The sequence below is a fragment of the Dama dama genome, chromosome X (assembly GCF_033118175.1).
Source record: "Dama dama isolate Ldn47 chromosome X, ASM3311817v1, whole genome shotgun sequence".
Taxonomy (NCBI): domain Eukaryota; kingdom Metazoa; phylum Chordata; class Mammalia; order Artiodactyla; family Cervidae; genus Dama; species Dama dama.
This window is the reverse complement of record NC_083714.1, coordinates 165,342,237-165,365,597: the sequence shown is the minus strand read 5'-3', so window position 1 is coordinate 165,365,597 and position 23,361 is coordinate 165,342,237. Positions and strand designations below refer to the sequence as shown.

Below are 23,361 nucleotides of genomic sequence, written 5' to 3'. Positions count from 1 at the left end.
GTGTCCGTCTGTCATATTTCCACTTCTCGCCTTTTAATTTTTTTTTTTTTTTTAACTGCAAAGAGTCCCAGCAGGACAAGGAGAGTGAGGCGAACAAGGGCCCCAGGGGCCGTCCTCCCTGGCTTCCGCAGACGTTAGCTGCCGTCAGCCTCCAGCTGGGGCCCTCGCTCGGGCGTGTCCCCGGCTCACCCGCCTGGTCGTGGGTGTGGGCCCCCTGAGTCCGGCCTGCATCAGGCGCACTGCTCCAAGGACTCTTGGGGGGTGGGGGGGCTCGGGTACCCCCCGCCCCGCAGGCGGGTGCTCTGACCCCTCTGGTTAGAAGAGCAAGTTTCTTCTAGGGAACCTGCTGTCTGGAGGGACCGCGCCCCCAACGCGCCCCCGGGGGAGCAGAGGGCTGGCTCTGCACGTCACTCGTTTTCACTGGGGGCCCAGGCCGGCTGCGACCAGGTGCCCTCGGGAGAAGGACGGCACCCCCTGCCTTTCCCTCTGTCGGTCGCCTCCAGCCCCGGGGCGCCCCAGGCCCCTCTCCAAGTCCCCGCGACCCCCGCCCCCCCAACAAGCACTGCCAGCCCGCGTACCCTTCCCCTCCCGGGTTGGGGGTGCGCATCTCCTGGGTCCAGGGCGCCCCCTACAGACGCGCGCGGAGACTGCCTGCTTTCCGCCTCCTTTAATAATCGTTGTCCCGTGCGGACGCCTCTTCTCCGGGAATCACCCCCAGGCTCGCGCGGCGACCCTCGGGGCGGGGCGACCCTCAGGGCGGGGCCCGGGTCCCCAGCACCACGTGCAGCAGGTCTCCCGCGCGCGCCGCCCGCACGTCCCGGAAGCCGAGCCCCTGCAGGAGGCGCCGGTACTGCCCGGGGCCCCGGGGGGGCCGCCCCGCCCCGAGGATCCGCAGCCCGGGGGGCCTCCGCGCCGCCCCGCCGGCCTCCTCCTCCTCCACGGGCGCGAGTTCGGCCAGCAGGAGGCCAGCGCCTGGGGAGACAGACACAGAGATAACGGGAAGGGACGCAGGCGTCCCAGGACCCAGCCTGCGGGTGCCCCCGGGGATCCCCGGGACTTCCCGGGGGGGGGAAGGTGGGAGGAATTCTGTCTGCAGGGACAGGGCTGCAGACTTTGCGATGCCCGGAGGTGCGCTCTGCTCTGTCCCTCAGGCGTGTCCGACTCTGCGACCCCGTGGACTGTAGCCCGCCGGGCTCCTCTGTCCACGGGGTTCTCCAGGCAGCAATACTGGAGTGGGTAGGCCTGTCCCTTCTCCAGGGGATCTTCCCGACCCAGAGATCGAACCTGGATCTCCCGCATTGCAGGCAGATTCTTTACCGTCTGAGCCACCAGGGGGAGCCCATGAGACGCCATACGCTTACTGCGGCTGGAAAGCTCAGAAATGAATGAGGGGCAACTGGCAATCAGCTACGGCCTGGGCAGGCGGTAAACTGGGCAGCGGACCGTGGGCTGGATGGGTGCGGAGGCGGACTGTGTGACATGCATCCGGGTTTCTTTCATTTTTTTTTTTTTGATGGGAAATTGTCTTTAAGTGTGAAGAAAGGCAAGTGCACGAAGAAAAGGCAAGTGCAGGGTCTCACCTGCTCTGCAGCCGCGGGAGACCCGGCTCAGGAGCCCGTGCAGTCTGTCGTCAGGCCCGGCGTGCACGAGGATGCAGAGAACGTAGAGGTCTGCGGGCGGGAGGCGGTCGCTGGCAAGGTCACCTGGGTCACACACAGACGGGGTGGAGGCGTGGAGGCCGCAGGGGCTGCTTCTGCAGCCAGCGTCCTACACACAGATGTGACCCCGACACACACAGACACACACACAGACACACACACAGATGTGACCCAGACACACAGACACAGACACACACAGATGTGACCCCGACACACACAGACACACACACAGCAACACACAGACGCACACAGCAACACACAGCCACATACACATACAGATGCACAGACACACACGGGAACACAGATACACAGATACACACACTGACATGTAAGCACACACAGAAGCATGCATATGTACACATACCCACACACGCAACACCCTGGTGGCTGAGACAGTAAGGGATCCACCCCCAGGGTAGGAGACCTGGGTTCCATCCCTGGGTTGGGAAGATCCCCTGGAGGAGGAAATGGCAACCCACTCCAGTATTCTTGTCTGGAGAATCCCATGGACAGAGGGGCCTGGCAGGCTGCAGTCCATGGGGTTGACGTGGAGTGAACAGCTAACACTTTTTCACTTTACCCACACACAGAAACACACACACACACACGCAGGAAAATACACATATAGACACATAAACTCAGGTACACACACATTTAGACACACACACACACAGAGACCACATATGTATGCGCATACACACATACAGGTACACGTGGACACATTCACAGGCCCAGAAACACACAACACACAGTCAGAGACAGACAGAAATGTACACATATAGACACACACACACTCCGTATGTGTGTGCGTACTCAGTCGTGTCCAACTCTCCGAGACCCCATGGACTGCAGCCCGCCAGGCTCCTCCGTCTGTTGGATTTCCCCAGAAAGAACACTGGAGGGGGTGCCATGCCCTCCTCCGGGGATCTTCCCGACCCAAGGACCGAACCCGCATCTCTTGCTTTGGCAGGCGGGCTCTTTACCGCTGAGCCACGAGGGAAGCCCTACCCACCCGATACAGGAGATAAATAAGGCTGCCCAAAGAGTGACCGCTGGCAGACAAGGACGCCGCACTGACCTGGCACAAAGTGGACCCGCTCTGACGGCCGTGCGTCGGTCTGAAAGTCCCTGGCAAGCTCGATGACCTCTGGGAGGTCAAACACGGTCACCTGCAGATGCGGGTACTCCTGGACAAGCTTGTGGGCCAGGGCGCCCGTGCAGCCTGTGGGAAGAAATGTGGACTCTGGACCAACCTGGCCTGTGTCCAGAAGCTCAGCTCTGGCAGGACCAAGTCAGCGCTCTCGGACATGACCTCAGCATGTGCCCTCACAGGAGGTCAGCCAGTGGGGAGATCTCTGCTGTCTCAAACTCAGGGCCTTGTGGACTGATGGTGGACCACGCGCTGGCCCGAGCCAGGTGAGCAGAGTGGAAAGAGAGCCACAGGGAATCCTTAGGGCAGAGTTCTAGAGAGTTACACTCTTTCCTTCTCTGTTCTGTTGCCGGAATGCAGGTGTGATGGCTGGTGCCACAGCAGCCACTCTGGGCCACCAGGAGGAAAGCTGTGCAGAGGATGGGAAAATGCAAGCTGCCAGCTCAGGAGCCCTCCTAGGACCCCAATCCCACTACATCCCTTGGGAAGGCATCTGCTCCTCCTCCATCTAATGTCCTGGGGGAAGGACTGGCTGGGAGGGGAGGAGGGTGTGTGTGTGTGGCATAATTAGACCTCATGAGATGGCAGCAGACAGGTTCCACGGCCCCCTGCTCTGCTTGGCAGCCCCCAGGAAGGGTTCCATAACCTCTACGAGGGTCTGAGCCATCCCTGGGACCTCCTAGCACTTGGGAATGTCAGCCCAAGCCCCACATCCACCCTGGACACATTTAGATCCTTGTGTGGTTTGTAGAGATAAACCCATTTTCCAAGTCTTGTTAGTAGGTATTGTGTGTTAGTTGCTCAGTCGTGTCCGACTCCGCAACCCCATGAACTGTAGCCCACCGGGCTCCTCTGTCCATGGGGATTCTCCAGGTAAGAATACTGGGGTGGGTTGCCATTCCCTTCTCCAGGGGATCTTCCCGACCCAGGGATGGAATCTGGGTCACCTGCACTGCTGGCGGACTCTTCCGCCCGGGAAGCCTATCTGTAGGTAAGGCACCTGCAGCTTCCGACAAGAGAAGGAAGGCTTGCAGCCGTTTGCCCCGACTGCTGTCGGCTGAAGGGATGTACCTCGCAGGTGGCAGGCGGAGGTGAACGGGGACAGGTCAAAGGCCGTGGCCACGTGGTGGGCGGTCAGCTTGCTGAGGCCGTGCGAGGCCCTCATGAACTGCAGGGTCGCCTCCGTGCTCTGCTTGTGGGGGGCCTGAAACGGAACAGGATCTCAGGAGAGACCCACCGGGGGCCCAGGCGGTCCTGCACCCGCGATGACGTTCTACGTGGCCTCTCTGAGGGCAGGGGGCTTGGTGGGCTTCCCCAGTGGACCAGACGGTAAAGAGGCCACGTGCCATGCAGGGGAGCTGGGCTCTGTCTCTGGGTCGGGAAGATTCCCTGGAGGAGGAGACAGCAACCCACTGCAGTACTCCTGCCTGGAGAATCCCATGGACAGGGGAGCCTGGGGGGGGTACACTCCATGGGGTCACAGAGAGTCAGACACGACTGAGCGACGAAGTGTGGGGGGCTTGCTCGGCGGGATGATGGGGGCAGACCAGATGGGCAGGGGTCCAGGGGACAGAGTAGAAGAGGGAGGAGAGAAGAAGACATCCATCGAGCAGCCAGGAACTGCGTCCTCACCGGACACTACGCCCACCCTCACTGGGATCTCAGACGTCCCGCTTCTACAACCGCAGCAAACAAGTGTCTTTTGTTTCTAAGTGAAAAGAAGCTGCAAATCGTTGAGTCATGTCCGACTCTGTGCGACTCCATGGACTATATACCATGGGATTCTCCAGGGAAGAATACTGGAGTGGGTTGCCATTTCCCCCTCCAGGGGATTTTCCTGACCCAGGGATTGAACTGGGGTCTCCTGCATTGCAGGCAAATTCTTTACCAGAAGGGAAGCCTTTTGTTTCTAGACCCCCTTGAGAGCCCTGAAGACCCAGACCCACTAAAGTGAAGTGAAAGTCGCTCAGTTGTATCTGACTCTGTGACCCCAGGGACTGCGGACCCACCAGGCTCCTCTTTCCCTGGGCTTCTCCAGGCCAGAGTACTGGAGTGGGTTGCCATTTCCTCCTCCAGGGGATCTTCCCGACCCAGGGATCGAGCCCAGGTCTCCCGCATTGCAGGCAGACGCTTTACCGTCTGAGGCACCAGGGAAGCAGCTTGCTCAGTCATCTCTGACTCTTTGCAACCCGATGGACTATACAGTCCATGGAATTCTCCAGGCCAGAAGACTGGAGTGGGTTGCCATTTCCTTCTCCAGGGGATCTTCCCAACCCAGGGATAGAACCCAGGTCTCCCGCGTTGCAGGCAGCTTCTTCACCAGCTGAGCCACAAGGGAAGCCCCCCCAGACCCACTAGACACCCCACAAGGCTCTCTCTGGAAGGTCGGGAGCCAGGAGGCAGGGCAGGGAGGGATTTGCAGACTCCGAGCTCACAAGCCACAGTCTCTACACAGTCTAACCTCACATAGGAAACGGGAGGCCTTGGCTTGAGGCAGCCCCTTCGTGGAAACACCCTCTTCGGGAGCTGTGGGCGGCCGGCTGCCCCCCACGTGAGGACCCGCATCTGCAGCCTTCTGCCAGGAAAACGGGCTCTGATGGTCCCCGGGTCTGGGACACTTTTGGGGCCCGTGGCCAGTCTCTCAGCGGCAGAGACGGCACGTGAGAAGCAGCGTCAGGTTCTGGGGTACCTGCGGCAGCGGCTCCGGGGTCCACGCCGCCCCCTCCCGCACGGCCCGGCCCAGGTGCGTGAAGGCGCCCCAGACGGGCCCGTCGAGGTAGGCGGCCAGGCCGTGGAGGGACTGCTCGGTGTCCGACGCCAGGTGCCGGCTGGCCATTTCCGTGTTGCTGTAACCTGAAAGGATGGGGCGTCGTGGGACCCCCGTAAGGGCTCCCCTGAACATCGGAGGGACGGGGGAGGGGAGGGGGAGGGGCGGGGGGGGCGGGGGGAGCCACCGCTCGGGGTCCCGGCGGTGTGAGCGCAAGCTTCCTCCGGCCGACAGCGTGACACCCTCGCACGCGCCCGACTCTGCGACCCCAGGGACTGCAGCCCGCCAGGCTCCTCTGTCCATGCGATTGTCCAGGCAAGAGGACCGGAGCGGGTTGCCATTTCCTCCTCCAGGGGACCTTCGCGACCCAGGGAGCAAACCCACGTCTCTTGCACTGGCGGGGATGTTCTTTACCACCAAGCCACCTGGGAAGCCCATCTATGTATCAGCCTGTCTGTTTATTATCTGTCAGTAACCTCCAACTCTCCCTCATCTGTTAACCATCTGTCAATCTAGATATGTCTCATCTACCTGATTATTTAGCAGCTATCATCTGTGTGTGAATAAGTCTATTTACCTATCACTTGTCATCTCTGCTCGTCTATCGTTTATCCATCAACACATCTGTTACCTGTTCATCAGTCCCTCCATCACCTTTTTATCCATCATTTATCTATCTACCCTGCAGAAGGAAATGGCAACCCACTTCAGTACTCTTGCCTGGAAAATTCCATGGACGGAGGAGCCCGGTAAGCTACAGTCCATGGGGTCACAAAGAGTCAGAACTGAGCAACTTCACTTTCACTTTTAACTTTATCTATCTACCCATCTTGCTGTCAATTCTGTTATCAGTTTATATCTATTGCTCTATCAATTTATCTACTGTTTATCCACCCATCCATCCATCAAGCCTGTATTTATCATCTGTCTTTCTGTCATCTGTCCCTTCACTTATCCTATTATCTGTTTGCCCATCTGTCTGTCCTCGATTTATTCATCAGCTATCTGTCTAGCTACCTTCCTATCAACCATCTGTTCATCCATCTACTTATCTATTTACATGCCTATATATTCACCTATTAATCAATCAAGCTATTTGTCATTTATCCATCCACCCATCTATCTACTGGGCTTCCCAGGGGTCTCAGCGGTAAAGAATCTTGTGGCCAATGCAGGAGACACAGAAGACACAAGTTCGATCCCTGGGTCGGGAACCCTCTCCAGCATTCTTGCCTGGAGAATCCCACGGAGAGAGGAGCCTGGCAGGCTACCGTCCCTGGGGCCACAAAAAAGCTGGCCACGACTGAAGCGCCTGAGCAAGCACCATCTGTCTGTGACCTGTTTGTCATCCGTGAACCGTCTATTTATCCACCATCCGTCCATCCGTCCATCCATCAATCTAAGTATCATTCTCCTACCACTCAGCGTCTAGGCATTCACCTCACCTGTCTGCCCACCTGAACAGGTAAGTAAGAATGTGCAGGTATCTACGCTGTGCACACATCCACACCCTGACAGCTGTTTCCTTGGAGAACCTCGGCGGATACAACCCCTCTGAGTCCATAAAGAAGTCTCTCTCCTAAACATCACACACACACAGACACACACACACACGCCCTGAGTCCATAAAGAAGTCTCTCTCCTAAACATCACACACACACACACACACACACACACACACACGCCCTGAGTCCATAAAGAAGTCTCTCTCCTAAACATCACACACACACACACACACACACACACACACACACACGCCCTCTGAGTCCATAAAGAAGTCTCTCTCCTAAACATCACACACACACACACACACACACGCCCTCTGAGTCCATAAAGAAGTCTCTCTCCTAAACATCACACACACACACACACACACACACACACACACACACACGCCCTGAGTCCATAAAGAAGTCTCTCTCCTAAACATCACACACACACACACACACACACACAAGCCCTCTGAGTCCATAAAGAAGTCTCTCTCCTAAACATCACACACACAGACACACACACACACACCCAACCCCTCTGAGTCCATAAAGAAGTCTCTCTCCTAAACATCACACACACACACACACCCGCTGCTGCTGCTAAGGCGCTTCAGTTGTGTCCGACTCTGTGTGTCCCCACAGACAGCAGCCCACCAGGCTCCCCTGTCCCTGGGATTCTCCAGGCAAGAACTGGAGTGGGCTGCCATTTCCTTATCCAATGCATGAAAGTGAAAAGTGAAAGTGATGTCGCTCAGTCGTGTCCAACGCTTTGCAACCTCATGGACTGCAGCCTACCAGGCTCCTCCGTCCATGGGATTTTCCAGGCAAGAGGACTGGAGTGGGGTGCCATTGCCTTCTCTGACACACACACACCTGTTTCCTCCTAAACCTCACACACACGCACACACACAGACACACACACCCCCGTTTCCTCTTTGCTCACCCCGCTGCTCCCTGCCCTCTGGGAACCGCCCCATGTCCGGGACACAGGGCTGGCCGGTCTGCCCATCTCTGCTCAGGAGCCACCGTCGCTTGGCGGCCGGGTCCCACCTGCGGAGCTGCCGCAACGACACCCGGGCGGCCCCTCACCTCCGCCCGCCTTCTCCAGCAGCCCCAGGGCTGCCGCAACGACACCCGGGCGGCCCCTCACCTCCGCCCGCCTTCTCCAGCAGTCCCAGGGCCGCCGCGCGACACCCGGGAGGCCCCTCACCTCCGCCCGCCTTCTCCAGCAGCCCCAGGGCTGCCGCAACGACACCCGGGCGGCCCCTCACCTCCGCCCGCCTTCTCCAGCAGCCCCAGGGCCGCCGCGCGACACCCGGGAGGCCCCTCACCTCCGCCCGCCTTCTCCAGCAGCCCCAGGGCTGCCGCAACGACACCCGGGCGGCCCCTCACCTCCGCCCGCCTTCTCCAGCAGCCCCAGGGCCGCCGCGCGACACCCGGGCGGCCTCTCACCTCCGCCCGCCTTCTCCATGAGCCCCAGGGCCGCCGCGCGACACCCGGGAGGCCCCTCACCTCCGCCCGCCTTCTCCAGCAGCCCCAGGGCTGCCGCAACGACACCCGGGCGGCCCCTCACCTCCGCCCGCCTTCTCCAGCAGCCCCAGGGCCGCCGCGCGACACCCGGGCGGCCTCTCACCTCCGCCCGCCTTCTCCAGCAGCCCCAGGGCTGCCGCAACGACACCCGGGCGGCCCCTCACCTCCGCCCGCCTTCTCCAGCAGCCCCAGGGCCGCCGCGCGACACCCGGGAGGCCCCTCACCTCCGCCCGCCTTCTCCATGAGCCCCAGGGATGCCGCGCTGACACCCAGGAGGCCCCTCACCTCCGCCCGCCTTCTCCATCAGCCCCAGGGCCGCCGCGCCGACACCCGGGTGGCCCCTCACCTCCGTCCGCCTTCTCCAGCAGCCCCAGGGCCGCACAGACGTCCAGCAGGCGCTCGGCGCCATCCACTGAGGCATCAATTTCGCGGGCGATGTCTGCGGCCGTCAGGGGGCCTCGGTCTTTCAGAACATCGAACACGTTGAGCCTGCAAGCCGTGAGCAGGACCTGCCCGTGAAGGAGGGCCACAGTCAGGCTGTGATGGGACTGACCGATCGCTTGTGACCCCCACGGACGGCGGGGAGCGGGGGGCGGGACTGTCAGAAATGAGCGCCCGTCAAGGACCCTTCTTCTGCAGGGGAGAGTTGGGTTTGGGCTCCACCTTGCTTATATAAGGTCTGCTCCAGGGACGAACAAGTCAGGGAGGGTTAAGCAGAAAAGCTCTCTCGGCAGAGAAAAGCCAATGCGTTCGGTCAAGGGGTGCGCGGTAGGTCCCCACGGTGCCTACGTCGAGGCCACACGCCCTGGGACCTTGAGACGAGGCTGTGTGTGGACTTGGGCGCTCCCTGTAGGACACAGACTGTCCACGCTGCGCACGACACTCCTCACGGGGCGGGCTGACCTCCCCGGGGCTCTCTAACAGAGGAACCTTCCCCGGACACGTGGCGCACAGCGTGCTGTGAGCCGTGTCCCTGCAGACACCCACTCGGACCCCGCCCCAGCCCCGCCGGGCACAGACCACAGTCACGTTCGAAAAAGATAGCGTTCACATCCTGACCCCCAGAACATGCAAACAAGGCCTTCCGTGGAAATGAAATGTTTTCGCAGACGTGATGGAGTGAAGGGTCTGAGATGAGGCCCTCCTGGACGGGGGTGGCCCTAAACCCAGGGACGGGGTCCTTATAAGACAGAAGAGGAGAGACACGTGGAGATGGAGGCAGAGACGGGAGGGAGGCGGCCCCCAGCCCAGGGACGGACGCCCAGAGCCCCCAGAAGCTGGAAGAGGCGGGGAGGACCCTCCCCTGGAGCCTCTGGACAGATCTCAGCCCTGGGACACCCTGAGCTCAGACGTCTGGTCCCCAGGACTGGGTTGGGGGTGAGATGGATGCCTGTGGTCTGAAGCGCCCCATGTGTTGGGGGTCACATGATCGCGAATGCACAGCGGTACCTTGGATGCTTTGAAGCCGTCCATCAGCCCCAGGAGGCCCACGGGGAGCGGGGGTTGGCTGTCCCTCACCCCATTCAGGTCCGGCGCAGCCAGGGTGCCGGGAGCCCACGGCCGCACCCCGCCCACCTCCAGTCCCCTGTTGGCGGGAGCCGGGTCGGAGCCGCCTCCCTCGACGTTGCTGAGATCCTCGAAGGTGTCGACGGCAGGGATGGAGTCATAGTGGATCCGCCGCGGGGCGCCGGGGGCCCGGGGCGCGTGGTAGAGGCACGCCAGCTCCTTGCAGAAGCGGTTCAGCGGGAAGCCCACCACATTGAGGAAGTCGCCGTGGACATACTCCACCAGCATCCCACCCAGCGCCTGGATCCCGTAGCCGCCGGCCTTGTCCCTGCGCGGAGTGAAGGACCGCAGCGGGGTGGGAAGGAAGGGGAGAAGAGACGGACACGGTGATGATGAGCTTTGCTGGGTGCACACACCCGGCCGGCCAGGAGCCCGCTGACCTCCGGCCCGGGACAGCCGTGTGCCGCGGGCGGCCAGCTCCAAGACCAGCCCCCAGGAGCATCCCTCGGTCCCGCCCCCAGGACGGGATGAAGGCAGCTTCTGGGGGCGCACGAGGGGGCACCTGCCCCCACACCAGGCCTGCGTCTCCTGAGGGGGTGGGCTTTGCCCACAAGAGACCGGGGCTCCCAAGTGGGGTCTTCCCGCATCTCTCTGCCCCGAGCCTCAATAGGAGGACTCTTCGCCGGGGGTCCACAGCCCGGGTCTTGCCGGAAACCTCTGCTGAGACCTCCTTACAGGGGTAAAGGGGTACGTCCAGCGCCTTGGTCCATCTTGACTGAGCCCCCAGCCCTTGTGGACTCTAACCACCCCTCTCTTCCCACAGACCAGGGTGCAAAGAACAGAGGAGCTGGGATTTGGGGGATTTGGGGTGCGGGGGGGCTCCCTTGAAGTGTCAAAGGGTTTCCCAGGTGGCGCTAGTGGTACAGAACCCGCCTGCAATGCAGGAGACGCGGGTTTGATGCCTTGGTTGGGAAGATCCCCTGGAGAAGGGTCTGGCAACCCACTCCAGGATTCTTGCCTGGGGAATCGCATGGACAGAGGAGCCTGGTGGCCTACAGTCCATGGGGCTGCAGAGAGTCGGACACGACTGAGCGGCTTTCACTGACGCTGGGCGGGGAGACCAGCCCCACGGTGGCATCTGCACTGACCCGCCCGGCCCACAGCAGTGCCCCTTGCTGGGGGAGACGGCAGTGGTGTACGGACGGGGGCGCGGGGTAAGACATCCTTCCATCCTTCCTAAGCACGCTGCCCGGCCCTGGGCCCCTGGGCACGTGGCGGGCACGGGCCCCTGGCGCGGGCTCAGCCCCGCCCGTCTCCTGCCCGCGGTGGGCATTCAGCACCGCGGCTGCGGACAGGGACGAGGTTCAGCACCGCGGCTGCAGACAGAGACTCACATGGGCTCCCCACTGTCGATGTATTCCCACAGCAGCTCCTCCGACAGCGCCGAGAACTTCACCGTGGTCTCCTCGTAGAACTCGGACACCTGGGTGTCCAGCTGGCCGTCTGCAAGGAAGCGCGCGCTGCGGTGAGGGGGCGCAGCCGGTGCCCGTGGGGGCCCACGGGTCTAACCGTTTGAGCCCGTGAGGAGGCAAGCCTGATGCTGAGGCTGAAGCTCCACTACTCTGGCCACCTGATGCGAAGAACTGACTCATTGGAAAAGACCCTGATGCTGGGAAACATTGAGGGCGGGAGGACAAGGGGACGACAGAGGATGAGATGGTTGGATGGCATCACCGACTCGATGGACATAAGTTTCAGCAAACTCTGGGAGTTGGTGATGGACACGGAAGCCTGGCGTGCTGCAGTCCATGGGGTCACACGGAGTCGGACACGACTGAACAAGTGAACAGCAAGAAAGCCTGACCTTTGCGTGTGATTCACACACACACACACACACACACACACAGTCATTAATAGTGGATAAAAGATTCTCCACTGTACACAGGAGAAACAGAGAGAAAGAATAAAACAGAAAGTGAAGTGAGAGTGTTGGTCACTTCAGTCATGTCCGACTCTTTGCAACCCCATGGGCTGTAGCCCACCAGGCTCCTCCCTCCATGGGAGTCTCCAGGCAAGAACACTGCAGTGGGTTGCCATTTCCTCCTCCAGGGGATCCTCCCGACCCAGTGATTGAGCCTGGGTCTCCTGCATTGCAGGCGGATCCTTCACTGTCTGAGCTACCAGGGAAGCTGATAAACCAGAAAAGAAGCCAAAAAGATGGGCACGCGGCAGAAAGGCCTGCAGTCCCCAGGGCTGGATGAGACGGGGCCTCTGGTTCCTGTGGGAATTTACAGACTGGAGTCGTCGTTAAGAGAGGACAATTCTGGGATCTACACGAGGCTTTCGGCTATGGGTTTGGAAATGCCCCATGCACATGGCACGCTGGGCACACACGGGGGCCACTTGGGAAAAACCTCCACGCCAGATGTCCCGGGGTCAACGAGTGTGTGTGTGTGCGTGTGAGGTCAGTGTCTCAGTCGTGTCCGACTCTCTACGACCCCATCAATCGCAGCTCGCCAGGCTCCTCTGTCCCGGGGATTCTCCAGGCAAGAACGCTGGAGTGGGCTGCCATTCCCTTCTCCAGGGGATCTCCCCGACCCAGGGATCGGACCGCTTCTCCTGTGCCTCCTGCATTGGCAGGCGAGTCCTTTACCACTGAGCCACCTGCAAAGCCCCCCGCAGGCTCCGTGGTGCTCCTTAAACTTCACGCCCGAGGACCTCAGAATGGGACTTCATATGGAAACAGGGTCTCTGTACAGGGGATGAAGTGAAGGGTCTGAGGTAAGGTTCCTCCTGGATGAGGGTGGCCCTAGACCCCATGGCAGGCTCATTCCTGGGGCTAAAATCTCTTTTAAGCAGCTTTAAAGTTGCTCCTCAGGTGTTTTGTGCTTTAAAAAAAAAAATCCTTTTCATCACGGTATGTCTTTAACACCCGCCAACGGGAGCCAAACTCCGCCACTATTCGGACGAGAGAGCTCAAAGGCAGGCTCTGGGTGGGTCATGTTGGATGAGGCGCGCTGTCCCCTACACCCCACATGGGGTCCACTGGATGCTCAAGATGAACCCCCCATATTCCCACGTGGGACCCCAACGTCCCCAGGCCAGGTGGGAGGGCGCGCCCGCGAGGTAGCAACGACAGGGACGACCAGGGGTGCCCGGGCCGCCCCCCCCAGGGGCCCCGGCTGCTCCCACGGTGGCCCTGGGTCCCAGGGGAGCTGGGGGACGCGGGCGGCCCAGGTACCTTTGGTGCAGCAGTGGACGACGGCCACGCCCGTGAAGACACTGTGCTCCCTCCCGCTGAGCCTGCAACACACGGCCGGGCCTGATGCGTGACTGTCTGCAGCGTCTCTGGAATGCAGGGCGACCCCTGCCCCGCAGCACGAGGGGTGCGTCACCCTGTCCACCCACCGGCCCTGCCCCCCATCACCCTGGCTGCATGGTCACCGAGGAAACCTTTCCACGGGGACCATGAAGCTCCCCATGAGACTGTGGTCACTGAGCTCAGAGAGCGGCTGGTGGGATGGCTGGGCCATCTGAGGCCCCTGTCCACCCACCGGCCCTGCCCCCATCACCCCGGGTGCGCGGTTGCCAAGGAAACCGTCCCATGGGGACCGTGAAGCTCCCCGTGAGACTGTGGTCGCTGTGCTCAGAGAGGGGCTGAGGGGGTGGTTGGGCCATCTCACGGGACGAAACACGGGACCACGTGGACCCTGACAGGAGCAGCCGGCAGGGCAGAGAGGACCCAGATCCCGGCCGCTCTGGGCCACCCCTTTCCCGGGTCCCTGTGCGGTCCTGGGCGTGGACAGTCAGCGTGACCAAGCCAGGAGGATGTGGGGGTGTTGTGGGGAGTCAGAGTCCTGTTAAGAGTCGAGGTCGGTTCAAGGGCACCGCCTGGTCTTCTGACCTGAACCAGAAGGGGGTTTCTCTGGGAGACAGTGGATGTGGGGCCCGTGGCAGACAGGGGGACGTGATGGGTGATGGGTGATGGGTGGGCGGACAGATAGGTGGTAAGCGGATGCTGACGCTGAGTGGACAGATGGAGAACGGCCCAGCCTCTGTCCCACGCGTCCCCGGAGGACGGCCGGGACCCACCCACCTCGACAGCATGCGGTAGGCATCCTGCTTGTCCACTGGCTTCTCCAGGATCAGCCCCCCGACCGCCTGCAAGAGAAACGCCACGGACAACATTGCTTCTGTCCCCCGAGCTGCCCTGCGCCAGCTGCACTGTCCACCGTTTTAAACTCATGTATTTTTTTTTTTTTTTTTTAAATTTGGGTGAGATTCGTGTAACGTGGCACTCACCATGTTAAACGAAACCGTGTGGCACATTTCCACTGTGGGGTGAGGATCACTACCGAGTTCCTCAAGTCTTTCATCGTCTGGAACACCCCACCCCCACAAGCTGTCTCTCCCCACCTCGTTCCCCAGCCCCTGACAACTGCTGATGTGCTTTTCTCCTCGGTGGATTCACCTATTCCGGATATTTCATACAAACAGAATAACATATGTCCTGGGTCTGCTTCTGTCACTGAGCACTGGGTGTTCAAGATCCATCCATTGTAGCCTGCGTTGGGGCTTCACTCTTTTTCGTGGCTGCGTCATATTCCACAGTGTGGGTGGACCCCATGCTGCTTATCCATCCATCCACCTATCGTTCTATCCATCCAACCATCTATCCATCCATCCGTTCACGCATCATCCATCCATCCATCCACCATCCATCCACCCATCCATTTATCCATCCATCTATCCAACTATCCATCCATCCATCAATCCATCCAACCATCTACCCATCCATCCATCCACCCATCCATCAACCATCCATCTACTCATCCTTCCATCCACCCATCCATCCATCATCAATCCATCATCTATTCATCATCCATCCACCCATCCATTCATCCATCCATCCATCTATCCAACTATCCATCTATCCAACTATCCATCCATCCATCAATCCATCCAACCATCTACCCAACCATCCATCAATCCATCCAACCATCTACTGCCAGGAGCCAGCACACGAGATCCTACCCATGACAAGGTCATGGGGAGAAAGCCTGACGGGCAAGGCGGATCAGGTTTTCAGGGATTCCGAAAAGCTGCCCCAAAGCTGCCCCCGGCGCTCACCTTAAAGATGGTATCTGTTCTTCTGATGCTTGCTTTAATAGACTACTCCCTAATTTCTGGAACATAGGCAGAAGGCTTTCCCAGATTTCTTTCCAAATAAGAATCAATTTAGAGCTTTAATCTATAAGTTTTTTGGGTGGTGGTATTTTATGAGATTATTTAGGGTGAAAGGAGTGTTTTAATTTAAACTCCTTTGCTGGTAGTTTGTTAGCCAAATGCATTTATGCCCTTGGTACTAATATGTATGATTGCTTATAATATTTTAATCATAAAATAGCATAAAGAACCTGATTATATAAAAGCCCTAATAGACATAGAGCATTTTTGAGGGGTGAAGGAGTTTTATTAGAAAATGTAAGAAAAAATTATTATAAACGTGGTTGTTGGGTTAACGTTTGCTTGCTGTGTTTTTGCTTTTAGTGTGCTACGGCTGTGCTATGGAATCCATTGTTAATATAGTTATGGATCTAGAAAAATAAGAGCTTAGCCCTAGTGTTGTAACAATGAAATAGTTGTTAATTATTAGCCAAGAGTGCTAGGCAGAGGCTGCCTTATTAGAGCCGCAAAGTCTGTATGGGGTAAAACTTTTAGATAAATTTAACTGACAACTTTTGCAGAAAAATTGATGTTGGTACTAACAGGGTCATATTTTTACTATGTTGTGACATGCTGTACTGTTGCCCTATGAGACTGTAACTCTTCTGTTAAGGTCACCACAGAAACAGAAAACAGGCCTACATTCACCTGACTTACATAAAATATTAATAGCCCCAAGGCCAAAAGATAACGTGTAAAGATTTATTATAGAAACAAAATGCTTGAGACAAGTGCTCGGGCCTGGTGCACTGGGAAGACCTAGAGGAATCGGGTGGAGAGGGAGGTGGGAGGGGGGATCGGGATGGGGAATACGTGTAAACCTAAGGCTGATTCATATCAATGTATGACAAAACCCACTGAAATGTTGTGAAGTAATTAGCCTCCAACTAATAAAAAAAAAAAAAGAAAAAAAAAAAATTAAAAAAAAAAAGAAAAAAACAAAATGCAGAAAGCATCTTGTTCTTCCTTAAGGACAAACTGATGTAATGTAAACTAACCCTGTATAAACATGAGTAAGCATCTTGTATCTTGGATACATTCTAAGTGAGGGTATATAAACTGTTATCAAAAAATAAAAGACACCTCCAACTAATAAAAAAAAAAAAAAAAAAAAAAGACAGACTTGGCCCTATCAAGGCTGGTCTCACGTGTCTTCTCTCTCTCTCTCTCTCTCTCTCGCTGACGCCGTTCATCCTGAGGGTATCCCCTGGATCCTGCCGAGGCTGGACCCTGGCAATCTACCCAACCATCCATCCAGGCATCTTCTATCCATCTATTCATGCATCCATTATCCACCCACCCATCCATCCATCCAATCATCTACACAACCATCCTACGATTCATCCACCATCCATCCACCCATCCATTAACCATCCATCCATCCATTATCTATTCATCATCCATCCACTCATCCATTTATCCATCCAACCATTTAACCCAACTATCCATCCATGCATCATCCATCAATCCATCTATCCATCCAACCATCTACCCATCATCCATCCACCCATCCATCAACTATCCATCCATTCATCCTTCCATCCACCCATGCATCCATCATCAATCCATCATCTATTCATCATCCATCCAACCATCCATTTATCCACCCAACCATCTACCTAACTATCCATCCGTCTATCATCTATCCATCCATCAATCCATCCAACCATCTACCCAACCATCCATCCATCCATTTATCCATCCATCTACCTAACCATCCATCAATCCATCATCAGCCATTCATCTTTCCATCCACCCATCCATCTATCATCTATCCATCATCCATTACCCATCCATCCAACCATCTACCCATGCATCCATCCACCCATCTATCAACCATCCATCCACTCATCCTTCCATCCACCCATCCATCCATCATCTATTTATCATCCATTCACCCATCCATTTGTCCATCCACCCATCTATCCATCCATATATCTGTCCATCCATCCATCCATCTATCCAACCATCTACCCATCCATCCATCCATTCATCTTCTATCCATCTATCCATCCATCCATTATCCACCCATCCATCCATCCATCTATCCATCCAACCATCTACCCAACCATCCATCCATCCATCCATCCATCCAACCATCTACCCAACCATCCATCCATCCATACATCCATCAACCATCCATCCATTTATCCTTCCATCCACCCAACGATCCACCCATCCATTTATCCATCCACCCATCATTTATCCATCCAACCATCTATCCATCTATCCATCCATCCATCCATCCATCCAACCATCCATCCATCCATCCAACCATCTACCCAACCATCCATCCATCCATCCATCCATCCATCCATCCACCATCCATCCAGCCAGCCAGCCAGCCAGCTAACCATCCATCCATCCATCCATCCATCCAACCATCTACCCAACCATCCATCCATCCATCCACCCACCCATCCATCCACCATCCATCCATTCATCCTTCCATCCACCAACCATCCACCCATCCAGCATCCATCCAACCATCTACCCAACCATCCATCCATCTATCTATCCATCCATCATCCGTCGACACAGCCATCCAGGGACACTGCTGCTATGAACACCCCAGCAGTGAGGCCCAGCATCCCTGGGCGATGCTCACCATCAGGCCAGCCGGGGTCTCAGACAGACGGCCGAGGCCAGCGAGACAGAGCTGCTCTATGGATCACTGTGATGAGCCATCCAAAAGCCTGACTCTCAGCGGCGAAAACCCCTATCTTGGAGAGATTCCTTTTCCCCAGGTCCTGACCCCCCAGCCCTGCAAACAGGACATTATTCGATAATAGGATCTTTGCAGATGTAACAAAATTTAAGAGGAGGTCGTACTGGGGCCAGGTGGGTCCTAATCCATGATGGAAGGTGTTCTTGTCAGAGGAGAGACAGACACAGAGGAGACGCCACGTGGAGACGGAGGCAGAGACGGGAGGGAGCCGGCCACCAGCCCAGGGATGCCCAGGAGTTTGGAAGAAAACCATCAGAAACCGGAAGAGAGAGAAGCCTGGGATGGATTCTCCCCCAGGTCTTAGAGAAAGAACCTGCCTTCCAAGGCCTGGATTTCAGTCGCCAGTGACACGGAAAGCTGGAAAACACACTCACCACGATGGTGTCGGCTCCGATGACCACGTCCGGGGCGCGCAGGTCCTTCTGCAAGAAATACAGACTCAGCTTTAGGCAGGACGAGCCTGTACGTCTAACACATTTTCACATCACGACACGCGGCACACAGCATCACAGCTTATTTATGGATCCAGTCTTGCTTTAGAAAGCGAGACTTGAGTGTCCTCAAGACACCAATCCAGGGAGACAGTGAAAGTAAAAGTTAGTCGCTCAGTCGTGTCCAACTCTTTGCAACCCTTTGGACCGTAGCCAGCAAGGTTCCTTTGCCCATGGGATTCTTCAGGCAAGAATACTGGAGTGGGTTGCCATTCCCCTTCTCCAGGGAATGTTTCCCACCCAGGGATCAAACCTGTGTCTCCAGCATCGGTATGTGGGTTCTTTACCACTGGGTAAAGGGGTCCCCAGTTATATATTACTATATGTAATTATGACTTCCCAGCTGGCTCAGATGGTAAAGAACCTGCTTGCAATGCAGGAGACCTGGGTTGAATCCCTGGGTCGGGAAGATCCCCTGGAGGAGGGAATGGCAACCCACCCCAGTCTTCTTGACCGGAGAATCCCAGGGACAGAGGAGCCTGGTGGGCTACAATCCATGGGGTCACAAGGCAAAGAGTCGGACACAACTGAGCAAATGACACTTCATGCTTTCATATATAATTATATATTATGTTACTTACAACTATTATAAGTAAGTAATAGGAAGCTATGTTGATTCTATATCATAAATGACAGTTACATTAATTAATACATTTTATAGTAACACAGACATAATTTATATTAATTCTATATTTAAAATGATATTGTTATATTATTATGATGTATATAATTCATTATGTACGCTATATAGCATTATATACACTATACATAAAAGTATATAGTATACAATATTATATATTTTGTATATTATAGAGTAACACCTCATAATACATAAGGTATATTAATTCTACATTGTAAGTGATATGGTCATGTTAATTGCAATTGGATATTCCATAATAACACTTAGAGCAATACAGAGATATGTTATTCCTATATTATAAGTGATGCTGCTATATTAAATACTATAGTATATTAAATAGTAACAGTAATATATACGCAACACTGTTTCTATGTCATAAATGATCTGTTATATACCATAGTAGGTTATATAATAATAGTAATAAACTAGTTATTTTCTATATCATGATGCTGTTATATTAAATACCATAATATATTAAATAGTAACAGTAATAGATATGGTACATTATTTCTATATCAAATAGTAACAGGAATATGTAAGCAACAGTTTCTATACCATAAATGATGCTGTTATATACTCTAGTACATTATATAGTAATAGCAATAAACTAGTTACATTTATTTTCTACATCATGATGCTGCTATATTAAACAGCATAATATATTAAATAGTAACAGTAATAGATATGGCACATCATTTCTGTATCATAAATAACGCTGTTATATTCAATACTGTACTATATTAAATAGTAACAGCAATATATAAGCTACACTCTTTCTGTATCATAAACGATGCTGTTATATCATATATATGATAGTATGAAAGTGAAAGTCCCTCAGTGGTGTCAGGCTCTTTGCGACCCCATAGACTATACAGTCCATGGAGTTCTCCAGGCAAGAATACTGGGGTGGGTAGCCATTCCCTTCTCCAGGGGATCTTCCCAACCCAAGGACTGAACCCAGGTCTCCTGCGTTGTAGGCAGATTCTTTACCAGCTGACCCACAAGGGAAGCCCATACTATAGTATATTAAATCGTAACAGTAACATATAAGCTATATTGTTTCTATGTCATAAATGATGCTGTCATATACTATAGAATGTTATATATCCAGTAACAGTAATAAACTGGCTACATTATTTCCATATCATGATGCTATTATATTAAATACCATAGTATTTTACAAAGTAACTGTAACAGACAAGTTGCATTATTTCCATACCCATCAATGATGCTGCTATAGTAAATGCCATAGTATAATAGTACATTATATGGTAATTTAGTGTTAAAGCTACATTAATTCTATATCACGCTCATTCGCGTTGAAGTCTTTGCGACCCCATGGACTGTAGCCTGCCAGGCTCCTCTGTCCACGGGATTCTCCAGGCGAGAATACTGGAGCAGGTTGCCACTTTCTCCTCCAGTATTCTATCCAGAATCCAGGGAATTCTATATCATAAATGATGCTATTATATTAGTTACAGTAGCACACGGCCTGGTAACACCTGGCAATAGACTAGGTAGATCAATTGTTTACCCTGAGTGACACTCTGATATGAATTGCAACAGCACGTTACATACTAGCAAAGTGAGAGATAACGTTGTATAAACAATCCCATCCCATGAATTACACGTGTCCACAACGCAAGGACACTCGGTCACAGAGAAGCTACACCCACTGCCCGCTGCGAAGGGCACTGCTTTACAACAGGTGTGATCAACGCCTGAAGGCGCCCAGCTAGCAGGAGACCCAGGAAAGGAGCCCTCGCCTGGTGCATCCGGCCGGCCACCTCCAGGGCCTTCTGCTTGGCCGTTTCCATGGCGTACGCCTGCGGGCTGGCGAACGAGGCCTTGTGCAGCTTCTCCTTGAACCTGGACGGGACCACCTCGAACCTGAGGCCCTGGAACGGGACAGAAGAGGGGTTTGCGGGGGGAGCCCCAGGACGCTGACAGGTGAGCAGGAACTGAAGGAACCTGCCTTTTCCCCCCAACCCAGCCCACCTTCCCTGACCAGATGCTGAGCAAGGGCCAGCTCCCGGCCGCTGGGCGAGTGTGACCGGTGCAGGGGTGGGGGGGCCCGGGGACTATGGTGGGAAGACCTCTGTGCATGCAGAGGCCAGCAGGGCGCTATCGATTGGGGTGCAGCCCGGAGGGGTCAAAGGGCTCCTGGAGAGTCCCAAAGGCCGGCATTTTGCCCTCACAGGGGTCAGACTACTGAGATGACAGCGGCTGCAGGAAAGGCCCCCAAAAAGCCACAAACACGGTGGCTGCGTGAGGGAGAATAACTGGGGTGCCTTAGCTTGGTGCCCAACACAGGTGACCAGGCAGGTCACCTGTGGGAGAGGGGTCACAGACACTGCTGCCTCCAGAGTGGTGACCAGGCAGGTGACCTGTGGGAGGTGGGTCATGGACACCGCTGCCTCCAGAGTGGGGGCTGGGGGTCTTGACCACAGAGGGTCAAACTCCCCCTCCCGCACTGCCCATGCAGGACCTCTGTGAGCAGCCAGCTGCCTCTTACTTTTCTGCATCCCAGCCCCCTCCCCACCTCCATCGTGGACCTCCCAGACCCCCAGTTAACCCCTGGGTCACAGTATGAGACACCCCCCCTCCAGTTCTGTACCCTCCCCAGGAGGTACTTATAGCATCCCTCATTCTGTACCTACCCCCCACCCAGCCCAGCTCACGGCCCCTACCCAGGCAAGAATTTCTGCTCTATCTCTCCCCCTAGCTGGTATCCCTGCTTCTCTGCCCCTCCCAGACAGGGCCTCCCCATGCAGACCAAGCCTCCCCCGTCCCCACCAGCACCTGGACAAATCCAGCTCAGGCACACAGACCTGGCCTTGGCCTGGCAACCCCACACCCCATGGCCAGCAGATCGCCAGGTCACTGAGCCCTGGCTCAGAGCTGGAAGACCAGAGCTCCCCCCGGTCACGGAGACCACAGATCTGGACCCCGGTCACTAGGATCCTGCCCTCTGGCCACCTCAGGCCCCAGTCCTGCAGACTCCAGATACCCAGTCACTGAGGCCCCCAGCCCTGCAGATTCCCCATGGCCCTGCTCACCAGACCCTCAGTCACAAGGCCTCTGCCCTGATACCCTGGATCTCTGACCCTGCCAGTCGGGCCCACCGCTGACCCCGGGCCTGCAACCACCCACCCCCTCTTACCTCCGCCCTCCCAAGTCATTAGGACCCCCAAACACTAGGCACCGGCCCTGCAGACCCCTCCAAGGCCCCTGTCATCTCTCCCGCCGCCCCCCGCCCATGAAGCCTAGGTCATCAGGATCCTCGGGCACTCGTCTCCGGCCACCGGCCACTGGCCAAAGCCGTCCCCTAACTACTAAGACACCCCCAGTTTCTTAGACCCCGGACCCGCAACTCTGGCGCCCATCCGGGAGGCCTGGGTCACGACGCCGGGAGTCCCGAGGCCTCCAGTCACTAGGCCCGGGTCCGCAGGCCCGGCCCCGCCAGACCCCGGCCCCTCCAGACCCCGGCGCCCCCAGACCCCGGGCGCGGGCAGCTCACAGCATTGCTGAGGATCTCCTGGCGGCGCGGGGAGGAGCTGGCCAACACCACGCGCTTGTGCTGCAGCTTCCGGATCACCGGACACAACAGCATCTCGCCCGGCGTCCACCGCCTCGAGCCGCGCTGCGCGCGCAGCAAAGCGCGCCCAGCCCCGCCTCGGCCCGCCCCCGGCCGCTGGAGCCACGCTAGGGCCTCCTGTCCAATGAAACCCCGCCTCGGCCCGCACAGGCCCCGCCCCAGACCCCCCCACCAATGAAACCCCGTCTCGGCCCGCACGGGCCCCGCCCCACGGCCCTGCCTACTATTAAGCCCCGCCCCGGCCTTTGGAGCCGCGCCCAAGCCTCGCCACCACAGAAGCCCCGACCCAGGCCCGCCCACGGCCGGGCCTCACCACCAATGAAGCCCTCGCACAGGCCTCACCACCAACGAAGCCCCGCCTCGGCCCGCCCACGGCCCGGCCTCAGCACCAATGAAATCTCGTCCCAGGCCGGCCCCCAGCAAAGCCCCGCCCCGGCCACTGGAGCCACGCCCATAGCCCCTCCGCCCCAGGCCCCGCCCTCACCCGAGACTTGCGGGGCTCCGCTTCCGGGCCGGCAGCGAGCTAAGCCCCGCCCACCATCGAAGCCCCGTCCCCGGCAGCTGGGGATTCTTA

At 56.5% G+C, this 23,361-nt stretch overlaps 1 protein-coding gene and 1 long non-coding RNA gene across 4 annotated transcripts; one reads left to right on the top strand and one right to left on the bottom strand.

Moving 5' to 3' along the window:
- Nucleotides 1–11: 11 nt before the first annotated feature.
- ASMTL (acetylserotonin O-methyltransferase like) lies at nt 12–22,854 on the bottom strand. Of its 3 annotated transcripts, XM_061138050.1 has the most exons (14): nt 22,710–22,854; nt 20,956–21,087; nt 18,433–18,480; nt 14,201–14,265; nt 13,346–13,407; nt 11,499–11,607; nt 10,048–10,432; nt 8,945–9,107; nt 5,498–5,661; nt 3,880–4,012; nt 2,737–2,880; nt 1,581–1,703; nt 903–972; nt 12–740 (listed from the first exon to the last, which is right to left on the bottom strand). In XM_061138050.1, the coding sequence occupies exons 1-14, from the start codon at nt 22,800–22,802 to the stop codon at nt 668–670; spliced, it is 1,764 nt and encodes a 587-aa protein (XP_060994033.1). In that variant the 5' UTR covers nt 22,803–22,854; the 3' UTR covers nt 12–667. The 3 variants fall into 3 exon arrangements, with proteins under 3 accessions (XP_060994033.1, XP_060994032.1, XP_060994034.1); XM_061138049.1 differs by having other exon boundaries at nt 12–972; XM_061138051.1 differs by having other exon boundaries at nt 12–972; nt 10,174–10,432.
- LOC133053166 (uncharacterized) lies at nt 1,133–2,757 on the top strand. The gene is made up of 3 exons (XR_009692097.1): nt 1,133–1,425; nt 1,533–1,668; nt 2,629–2,757. It is a non-coding gene; the product is annotated as an uncharacterized LOC133053166 (long non-coding RNA).
- Nucleotides 22,855–23,361: the final 507 nt, after the last annotated feature.